At 39.4% G+C, this 11,963-nt stretch overlaps 1 protein-coding gene across 1 annotated transcript; it reads right to left on the bottom strand.

The window, feature by feature from the left end:
- LOC107647101 (eukaryotic translation initiation factor 2 subunit beta-like) lies at positions 1,135 to 7,702 on the bottom strand. Its single transcript, XM_016351225.1, is given in 8 exon segments — positions 1,135 to 1,191; positions 1,379 to 1,464; positions 1,665 to 1,818; positions 1,954 to 2,088; positions 4,680 to 4,762; positions 4,853 to 4,928; positions 5,427 to 5,476; positions 7,633 to 7,702. Coding segments are annotated over 8 exon segments (711 nt in total).

Here is an 11,963-nt window from a genome sequence, read left to right as displayed (position 1 = left end):
TACAAACGAGGTAAGATAACATTTTCTGCATCATCCGATTGGACAACATTTTATAGGCACAAAATTTATCAATTATCCACATTAATACACTACAAGAAATTTGGATATTTGTGGCAGTTTTTATGTCAATCTGTGGAGGTTTATAACCCCACCAAATAGTTTTTTTGTGATTTCTAAAACCTCCAAAAATTGAGGTGTCACGAGCTCTTTTGTCGGAGTTTTATGTGTGTTTAGTACGGATTTGATATTAGTCTTTTGTGGCAGTTTCAAATCACTTTTGTCACAGTTTAAAATCCCCACAAATTGATTTTCTATTTTAACAAAGATTAACTATTTTGTGGGATTTTCAGACTTTCACAAATCTTGTAATTATTTATTTATTTTTAATTTTAAAATATTCATTATTTTCATCTCATTTACACACTACTCTAAGATAACATTTTCTGCATCATCCGATTGGACAACATTTTATAGGCACAAAATTTATCAATTATCCACATTAATACACTACAAGAAATTTGGATATTTGTGGCAGTTTTTATGTCAATCTGTGGAGGTTTATAACCCCACCAAATAGTTTTTTTGTGATTTCTAAAACCTCCAAAAATTGAGGTGTCACGAGCTCTTTTGTCGGAGTTTTATGTGTGTTTAGTACGGATTTGATATTAGTCTTTTGTGGCAGTTTCAAATCACTTTTGTCACAGTTTAAAATCCCCACAAATTGATTTTCTATTTTAACAAAGATTAACTATTTTGTGGGATTTTCAGACTTTCACAAATCTTGTAATTATTTATTTATTTTTAATTTTAAAATATTCATTAGTTCCATCTCATTTACACACTACTCAAATTAGAAATTTATTTTTTAATATTAAAATTTTAAAACTAAATCTTTTATAGTACATTAATTCCTCAATGACACTAAAACAAATAATAATTCCTCAATATAAGACAATGTGTATATATATAAAAGTTCTCAATGTCATTAGTTCCAAACATAATTGCATATCGTTTTGTTCTATATAACTCTTACTATTTTTCTTTAAAAAATAAAATAAAACAACAACTTCAATGTTTCAATGTCATCGAACTTCATAAAAGTCTCAAATATTTGTCTTCTGATATTCGTTGCTATCACCGGATGATCCTAGCATCAAAGGGATTAGTAGACTCGCTTTTAGCATCATTAGCCTATATGTAAACATAAAATTAAGCAGAAATTTCAGTAATACACAACACATGAGGATAAAAAATAATGGAGGAAATAACATCATTGACCATAAATTGAATGGAAACAAAATATCAGAAAGGAAGAATAGACGATTCTCCTTAGAAAGAAGAACAGACGAAATAACATCATTGCACATGGGAATTTTACGTTCTCACATCGAAAGAAGAACAAACGATTCTCCTTAGAAAGTATTGTGTTCGAACTTTTACACCCAAGGAAAGTGACATATTCATATAAAAAAATAGAAAAATAGGTTAACCTTTGACCCCAAAACCAAAAGTACAAAGAAATGCAATAACCAAAAGGTACATTAGGACTATTGGAGATGCAAGGAGGCATCAAACAAAATGTAATCAGTTGAATTTATTATAAAAATAATAATAGAAAGTAGGAATGATATAATACAGCATCATATATTCTAACAAATACTTACTGATATATCATCATAGAATTCCTTCAAAGTTCTTTGGTGTAAATCGACCCTTCACAACCAATCCTTGCTGTCCGTCTAAACAGCCACTTATACCCAGTTTAGTAAGAAAGAAAGCCATAACATGGTCGATGCATCCTACAAGATTGGGGAGCAACAAAACATTAAGAAAAGAAGAGAATGGATAGTGTAAAGATTAATTGTTGATGCAATGAAGAAAATAAAAGAATAAAGAAATAGTTGGCCAAGTGACCATAAGAGATGTCCAACAGATGAGTAAAATAACAACATGGTCCATAAAATTGACAAAAACAATTTTCTTTATGCCCTCACGAAGAACCTGTGGAGGTCTCAGAATAGTTCTCCGCCTGTCTCCAGCAAGTTCCAGTTTATTATCACGTAGAATGTTGAACATCCTGCCAAGAAGCTACACAAAAATATCCGAATAATAAAAGGATTACAATATGACATATGAAATTAAAAGACATTAGTAAAACTCATCAAACAAAAAGCAGCAAACCATTTAAAAAAAGTTTCAAGGACAAAAGTACAATGACACCATTTGATCTTATAAAAAATAGCACATCTTGATCAAATAAGTATAAAGCACCCTTAAAACATTATTGGACGACAGGAGTCAAGGGATATAGAAAAGAAAATAAATTCCCTTGTTTGAATGATGACTAAGCCTTATCTAAGGAGGTGGAAATTTAAATATGCATACAAATGTACAAGAACTCAAGGGAAACTAAAAATTATAACCTAGATTAGAGTGGAAAAGAGTAATGTAAAAAGTAAAAACTATAATCTCCAAGCAACAATGCTTCCTTTTGTCCAAATATAATTACTTCCACATAAGATTAATGAAATTTCATTCCATTCCTTCACTAGTATCCCAAACATGGGTTAGATGCAGAACTTATGCACCTGAATATTGCAGAAGCATGTGCAACTCAATGGTTAACATGCTTATGAGTTAAAAAATCTACAGCAAATACACAATTCCTAAATACAACACATTTTAAAACCTCAAAGCCAAACCACAGCCTATGAAACTAATGTCAAATAGAAAAGGGATCTACAACAACCAATAACTTGTTCAATTACTAGTAGATGAGGCAATATGAACTAGGCAACACCATAGTATTATATCATGAATGATACGTAGTTAACCATTAATGATTTTGCCTAATGGTTTTTCAAGGTCTTTGGTGCACGAAATTGTGATCTCAGGCAACAGCGCCAAAAACTTTGTACGCACGTCTTAATAAATCATTTTTCATTCACAACTTCGATACAACTAACCAGCAAGTGCACTGAGTCGTCCAAGTAATAAAACCTTACGTGAGTAAGGGTCGATCCCACGGAGATTGTTGGTATGAAGCAAGCTATGGTCATCTTGTAAATCTCAGTCAGGCGGATATCAAATGGTTATGGAGTTTTTGAAAATAAATAATAAATAGACAGAAAATAAAGATAGAAATACTTATGTATATCATTGGTGAGAATTTCAGATAAGCGTATGGAGATGCTTTCGTCTCTCTGAACTTCTGCTTTCCTGCTGTCTTCATCCAATCAGTCCTACTCCTTTCCATGGCTGGCTTTATGTAAGGACATCACCATTGTCAATGGCTACTTTTTATCTGCTCTGGAAAATGGTCCGATGCACTGTCACTACATGGCTAATCATCTGGAGGAATCACCGTGGTCAATGGCTGCATCCTATCCTCTTGTGAAAATGGTCCAAATGTTCTGTCACAGCACGGCTAATCATCTGAGGTTCTCGATCATACTGGAATAGGATTCACCCTCCTTTTGCGTTTGTCACTACGCCCAGCACTCGCGTATTTGAAGTTCGTCACAGTCATTCAATCCCAGAGTCCTACTCAGAATACCACAGACAAGGTTTAGACTTTTCGGACTCTCATGAATGCCGCCATCAATCTAGCTTACACCACGAAGATTTTGATTAAGAGATCCAAGAGATACTCATTCAATCTAAGGTAGAACGGAAGTGGTTGTCAGGCACGCGTTCATAGGGAATGATGATGATTGTCACGTTCATCACATTCATGTTGAAGTGCGAATGAATATCTTAGAAGCAGAATAAGTTGAATTGAATAGAAAAACAGTAGTACTTTGCATTAATTCATGAGGAACAGCAGAGCTCCACACCTTAATCTATGGAGTGTAGAAACTCTACCGTTGAAAATACATAAGTGATGAAGGTTCAGGCATGGCCGAGAGGCCAGCCACCAAAACGTGATCACAGGATCAAAAATACAATCCAGGATCTTCCAAAGATGTCAAATACAATAGTAAAAAGTCCTATTTATACTAAACTAGTTACTAGGGTTTACAGAAATAAGTAATTGATGCATAAATCCACTTCCGAGGCCCACTTGGTGTGTGGTTGGGCTGAGCTTGAATGTTACACGTGCAGAGGCTCTTTCTGGAGTTGAACGCCAGGTTGTAACGTGTTTCTGGCGTTCAACTCTGGTTTGTGACGTGTTTCTGGCGTTTAACTCCAGACAACAGCGTAGAACTGGCATTCAACGCCCTTTTACATCGTCTAAACTTGGCCAAAGTATGGACTATTATGTATTGCTGGAAAGCCCTGGATGTCTACTTTCCAACGCAATTAGAAGCGCGCCATTTTGAGTTCTGTAGCTCTAGAAAATCCACTTTGAGTGCAGGGAGGTTAGAATCCAACAGCATCAGTAGTCCTTCTTCTACCTTTGAATCTGATTTTTGCTCAAGTCCCTCAATTTCAGCCATAAAATACCTGAAATCACAAAAAAATACACAAACTCATAGTAAAGTCCAGAATTGTGAATTTAACATAAAAAATAATGAAAACATCCCTAAAAGTAACTAGATCCTACTAAAAACATACTAAAAACAATGCCAAAAAGCGTATAAATTATCCGCTCATCAGTCTTCATCTACCTCTAGCTATTTGAGACGTTAAGGAATATTTGTAATATAGCACACAACATATAAAATATCATATACCACATATTGATAATGACGGTCACTCCTTTCCCAAGGATAACGAGGCAGTAAGAAAATTGGGTCTCCTTCATCTTGTTCAGTAACATCTAGACAAAGAATATATCAAATATTCAGCATCCAATTAGCTTTCTTTAAGACTTGTATGTAGAACTAACATGCACAAATCAATTACTCACCATCCAAATCTTCAACTGCATCTCCACTTTCTTTATTTAAGTTGTTAATTTTAATTAGTATAACTAATTGATCAATCTATAGAGCGAAGGAAGGAAGCTGATACAGAGTGAATCTGTAGTAGTTGTGATTATCGAGAATAGAGAAAAAAGTGAAGAATCATGAACTTTGATTATTATTATGCACCAAGTGAAGTATGAGTATTTCTTCAGGAACAGAACAAAATGTCAATTCATAGGACAAGAGAATAATTAATTAATCAAGTAATTACAATTCACAAAATAAAAAAGCAGAGAAACATAAAGAGACAAGTGAAATATAGAGAAGAAGAAGAAGAAGAAGAAGAAGAAGAAGAAGAAGAAGAAGAAGAAGAAGAAGAAATACCAGCAACAGCTTGAATGAGAAATATGGCGGGAGAGAAAGCTGCGTTGAAGAAGAAGCTCGATCCAGAAGCTTTCTACCGTGGCAACTATGGTGGCAACGATAGCAAAAATTGCAGCGACAACAGTGGCTACAGAACAAGCAGATATGAAACTGTGTTGACAGAGGAGGTGGCTTGATTCAAAAGCTTTCTACCGCGACAACGATGGCTGAAATTGTGGCAGAAACTGTAGCAGCAACAATGGCTATAGAGCAAATAGATCTGAAACCATAATGTTCATAGAGGAGGTGGGTCGATTGAGAAGCTTTCTATGACAACTGTCGTGGGGATGGCGGTAGAAACGACGGTGAAAATGATAACTGCAACAGCAGCTACACAACCAATAGAGAAGTTAGGATTTTGTCACCATTCTCTTCTCTTCTCTTCTCTTCTCTCTGACTCACTCTCTCATTTCTTGAAAACTTAGTGTTCATACCCTGGGTCGAGCTGTCCAACTCGGGATGTTTTAACGACAAGTTGACCGACCTCTACAGGTCAGACTATCCGACCTCTTCAAGAGCTCGGCCAAATCACTACAGAGGCCCAAGAAGGCCCAAACGAAGGAACACAGCCCAAATCTAAAGGCAGCCAAAGCCTAGAAAGATAAAGGCGGTTCCCTTGAAGATAAGATGACCTCACCCAAAGATAAGATAGGATAAGATAACTATCTTATCCCCAGAAGGGTCACTCCTCACTATTATAAATACATTGGAGCACCCAGGTATAACTCATACTCTGATTCTACTAAAAACCTGCTTAATACCCTTGCTAACTTAAGCATCGGAGTCCCTTGCAGGTATCACCACCCTCTGGTGACAAAGGATTAGCATCATCATCAAGTCCCACAAGTCGGGCACGGCGGCTCTGGCCACCACCCACAAGTCAGACACATCAGCGCCGATTAGCACAGAAGATCTCGTCCGAGATCAACCTACAGTTTCAGGTAACCCTCGAAACATTGGCGCCATTGTCGGGGAACCTGGAAGTCATTCCATCCACATGGCAGACGACCAGGACAACGACCACAACTCTAGTTTGGTAGACAGAACGCCAAACAAAAACGCAGACACTACATCGAAAGATACTCCTCAACCTAACAAAGACAAAGATTCACCAAACGCGGAAGCCATGGAGGCACTTCAAAACCGCCTAAAACAACTCGAAAAAGAGGTGGAGCATCAACGAAAAGCTGAGAGATACCTACGAAGGGAAGTTAGGCAGCGCCGCGAGTTAAAGAACAAGCTCCTAAAACTCGAAGCAGATCTCAAAGCCAAAACAAACTGATCTGGTCACAAAGACAGCCCCCGTAAAAACCAAGACCCATTCACCAAAGAGATCATGAGGACCAAAATCCCAAAAGACTTCAAACTTCCCGACATGACTCTATACGATGGCACAGCAGATCCCAGTCATCACCTCAGTAATTTCATATGTCGAATGTACCTCACCGATGCCTCAGATGCAGTCTGCTGTAAAGCCTTCCCGACTACTTTAACAAAGATAGCAATTAAATGGTTTGACTACCCCCCAGGTCCATCTCAAGCTTCGACGACTTAGCCAAGAAGTTTCTGGCCAGGTTCTCCATTTAAAAAGAGAAAGCTAAGCACGCCCCAAGTCTATTAGGAATCAAGCAAGGAGATCAGAAAGTCTCCGCAGTTACATGGAAAGATTCAACAAAACATGTCTGGACATACAAAGTCTACCAACAGAGGCCGCCATTATGGGTCTCATCAATGGCTTGCGAGAGGGACCTTTTAGCCACGCTATATCGAAAAAATATCCCACATCTCTGAACAAAGTGCAAGAAAAAGCAGAGAAGTACATCAACATGGAGGAAAACTCTCGACTAGGAGAGGCCTCAAAACCCGAATTCTCCTACTCCTCCCGAGATAAGGATAAAGAGTCCAAAATAAAGAAGATCAACATGGGGAAAAGATAAAAAAATACCAAAATCACACCCCTTTTCGGATATCCCTTGTGGACGTCTACAGAGAAGTTTGCCATACTGAAAAAATACCCCCAGCTCGACCACTCAAAAACAAAAAAAGAGGAAGAAATCGGGGTGAATATTATGAATACCATCAAATCTATGGACACTCCACCAATGAATGTTTCGACTTAAAAAATGTCATAGAGAAATTAGTAAGAGAGGGAAAATTAGATCGGTACTTAGCCAGTCGAGCTGAGGAACCAAGAAAAAGAAGAAGGGACAAAGATGTCGGACGAACTAAACGACCACCTCGTACCCGGACAGACATGTCCACATGATACACGGAGGATTCGCGGGGGGAGGTATCTCCAAATCATCTCGCAAAAGACATCTTAAAAATGTGTATCATGTCGAGGGAAGAGAGGAAGCACCTGACATCCCCACAATCACTTTTACTAAAGAAGACGCAGCTGGCATTATCTCGGGACATGACGATCCCATGGTCATCACTATCATATTGGCCAACGTAAATCTCCACCACACATTGGTAGACCAAGGAAGCTCGACCGACATCTTGTTCAAAACTGCCTTCAACAAACTCGGCCTAGAAGAAAAAGAACTCAGAGCATATTCGAACAGCCTGTTTGGGCTGGGAGACACTCCAATCTAACCACTCGGGTACATCTCACTACACACGACCTTTGGAAAAGGAAACCGGTCAAGAACACTCAATATAGACTACATCGTGGTCGACGTGAGTTCAGCCTACAATGCCCTAATAGGTTGGACAACATTAAACCAACTCGGCGCAGTAGTCTCGACTCCACACCTGTGCATGAAGTTCCCAACCACAGAAGAAATAGCTACAATAAAAGAAGACAAGAAGACGGTGCACCACTGTTATAACGAAAGTCTAAACCTCAGAGGCAGAGGAGAAGAAATCCACACCATCGAACTTGGTAGAGTTCGAGGGCGGGAAGAACTTCGTCCACAACCAGAAGGCGAAGTAGAAAAAGTCCAGATCGGAGATGTCCCAGACAAAACAACCAATATTGGTACAATCCTAAAAGGAGACATAAAAGAATCACTAATACAGTTTTTAAGAGACAACATCGACCTCTTTGCACGGAAAGCCGCAGACCTGCCGAGCATAGACCTAAAGTTAATGTGCCACAAGCTGGTAGAACAAGTACAAGCTTTACTGGAGGTAGGATTCATAAGAGAAGTTAAGTACCCACTATGGCTAGCTAACGTCGTCTTGGTGAAAAAATCAAACGGGAAGTGGCGGATGTGCACCGACTACACTGATCTCAACAAAGCCTACCCAAAGGATCCCTATCCACTCCTAAGTATCGACGTTCTGGTGGATGCCTCCTCCGGATATAAATACCTCTCGTTTATGGACGCTTATTCGGGGTACAATCAAATCCCGATGTACCCACCCGATCAAGAAAAAACTCATTCTTAACCCCAAAAGCAAACTACTGCTACATCGTCATGCCTTTCAAACTCAAAAATGCGGGAGCTACTTATCAGAGATTAATGAATTAGATCTTTGCAGACCACATCAGGAAAATCATGGAAGTCTATATGGACGACATGTTAATAAAAACGTAAAGTGAAGAGACGTTACTGTTCGACCTCACCCAAGTATTCAACACTATAAGAAGGCATGGCATGCGACTCAACCCTGCAAAATGCACCTTCGCAGTAGAAGCCGGTAAATTCTTGGGTTTTATGCTCACACAAAGGGGAATTAAAGCAAATCCGGATAAATTCAAGGCTATACTCAATATGAAAATTCTGACCTGTGTCAAAGAGGTACAACAACTTAACGGAAGACTGGCAACCTTGTCCAGATTCCTAGCTAGATCGGCAATAAGATCCCTACCCTTCTATGCCACTCTAAAGAAGGGAAAAAGATTCGAATCGACAATGGAGTGTGAGCAGGCTTTCCAAGATTTCAAAAGATTTCTGAGACAACCACCTATCCTAACTCGGCCACGGGAAGGAGAACCACTTGTATTGTACCTCGCAGTAGGCAATCGGGCAGTAGCCTCAGCACTAGTCCGAGAAGATGACAATGGGCAACAGCCTGTATACTTCATCAGCAAAGCACTACAAGGATCCAAACTGAACTATCAAAAAATAGAAAAATTTACCTATGCTCTCATATTAACATCTCGACGACTTCGTCCATACTTCCAAGCCCACATTATCAGGGTTCGGACCAACCAGCCCATAAAAGGCATTCTGCAGAAGACAGATTTAGCAGAACAATGGGCAGTCGAGCTATCTGAATTCGACCTTCAATATGAAGCTCGGACAGCCATCAAATCGCAATATTTGGCCAACTTCATTGCAGAATTTACAGACACCCCGGAAATTCCTACAGAATAGAATCTCTATGTAGACGGTTCCTCAAACAAAACTGGAAGTGGCGGGGGTGTGATAATTGAAAGTGACCAGGGAACCCAAATCAAACTTTCCCTCAAATTCGGGTTCCCTGCCTCAAACAACCAAGCCGAGTATGAGGTATTACTAGCTGGTTTGAAGCTGGCTAAGGAGGTTGTAGCTCAAAAGCTTATCATCTTCAGTGACTCACAAGTAGTCACTTTACAAATAGCAGGGAGCTACCAAGCCAAGGATCCCACCATGAAAAAGTACTTGGACAAAACCAAGGAACAACTCGGACAACTCAGAGAATATGAGATCCGCCATATACCTCGAGAACATAATGCTCGAGCTGATGTACTCTCAAAATTAGCCAGCACCAAACTAGGGGGCAACAATAGAAGCCTCATCCAAGTGATGCTACAGAACCCGTCAATCTCAGAAGAAGAAAAAATCCTAACCATAACAGGTCTGGATCAAGGATGGATGACTCCTATAATTAATTACCTCAAAATAGAAGCACTACCTACAAATAAGAAGGAAGCAAAGAGGTTAAAACGGGAGGCACAATACTACACCATCATAAATGATACTCTATACAAGAAAGGAATTTCGACACCACTATTAAAATGCGTACCGACTTCTAATACAAAAGAAGTTTTAGAAGAAGTACGCAGTGGCATCTGTGGCAACCACCTCGGAGCACAGGCACTCGTCAAAAAAGTACTCCGAGCCAGATTCTATTGGCCGACCTTACAAAAAGAAGCAACAGGATTTGTGAAGACATATCCACAATGTCAGAAGCATGCCAACTTTCACATCGCCCCGCCAGAGGAGCTCATCAGCGTAACCTCACCCTGGCCATTCACAAAATGGGGACTCGATCTTCTCGGACCCTTCCCCCAAGGATCAGGACAAGTTAAATTCCTCATAGTGGGGGTAGACTATTTCACAAAATGGATCGAGGCAGAACCCTAGCTAATGCCACTGCTCAAAGAAGTCAAAAATTCATATATAGAAATATTGTCACAAGGTTTGGGGTCCCATAGTCTATAACCACAGACAATGGTACTTAATTTACAGATGCAGGCTTCAGAAAATTGGTGCCGACCTGAACATAAAACATCAATTCACATCTGTAAAACATCCCCAGGCCAATGGACAAGCAGAAGCTGCTAACAAAGTCATATTAGCCAGGTTAAAACGGAGATTACAGGACACAAAGGGGGCCAGGGCTGAAGAGCTCCCACAAGTCCTATGGGCATATCAGACAACCCCACACTCCACTACAAAGGAATCACCCTTCCGATTAGCTTACAAAATAGAGGCAATGATCCCAGTGGAGGTCGAAGAAGGGTCACCAAGAGTGATCCACTATAACGAAGAGGCCAACTTCCAACTTCAAAGGGAAGAACTCAACCTACTTCCAAAAATCTGAGAAAGAGCTCAGATCAGGGAAGAGGCATTAAAACGACGACTGGCTTCAAGATACAATCAAAAGATAGTGCCGCGAGATTTTGCCGAGAACGACCTCATCCTAATCCGAAATGATATCGGAACCACTCGACCTGGAGAAGGAAAGCTGGCAGAAAACTGGAAAGGATCCTACCAAGTCATAGAAGTACTTGGAAAGGGCTACTACAGGCTGTCCGAACTCGAAGGGCGAGAGCTTCCCAGGTCATGGCACACTTGCAACCTACGAAGGTATTATAGTTAGAGGTAACAAGGATCTTAAGATAAGGTGTACTCTTTTTCCTGAAAAGGTTTTTTAATGAGGTACCAAGCCAAGATTCATAAAATACCTAACTTAGAGGAGTAAAACTCCCACATGTATATATTGGCATATTTTCTATTTTGAATAAAGTTTTTCAGATTTCCCACAAATCCTTTATCAAGACGCATTAATCTGAAACGCAAAAAATTTATCACCCGATTATAAAGCTACAGATCGGCAGAAAGTGAAAATCAAATTCACTGCATGATCACGGTAAAGACCAACAAAGATGAAAACCAAATTCATCAAAAGGTCGATCAACGGGGATCACACCCAATATCTACAAAATCGGCAAAGATGAAAGGGCGACAAAAATAGAATAATGCAAGAAGTTATCAAAGTGATCCATATAAAGGACCTTACGAGGTCTTAATAAAAATGGATTGCTAAAAATAACTTAAAAGACTGGCCGACATAAAGAAGTCGGACCAGTCGACCACAATGACCAAAGTTATAAAAATTAAATCCCTGGAAAGAGGTCTGGCCAGCCCTAAGCAAGAGGATTACTAAAATAACTTAGAAGGGCCCGACATGATGAAGTCAGCCCAAGAACAAAAAGTTATAAAAGTAATCCATGAAAGAGACCTGAACAAG

Source organism: Arachis ipaensis, chromosome B06 (assembly GCF_000816755.2).
Source record: "Arachis ipaensis cultivar K30076 chromosome B06, Araip1.1, whole genome shotgun sequence".
NCBI lineage: Eukaryota > Viridiplantae > Streptophyta > Magnoliopsida > Fabales > Fabaceae > Arachis > Arachis ipaensis.
Note: the sequence above shows the minus strand (reverse complement) of the source record. Positions and strands in the feature narration are given on the sequence as shown.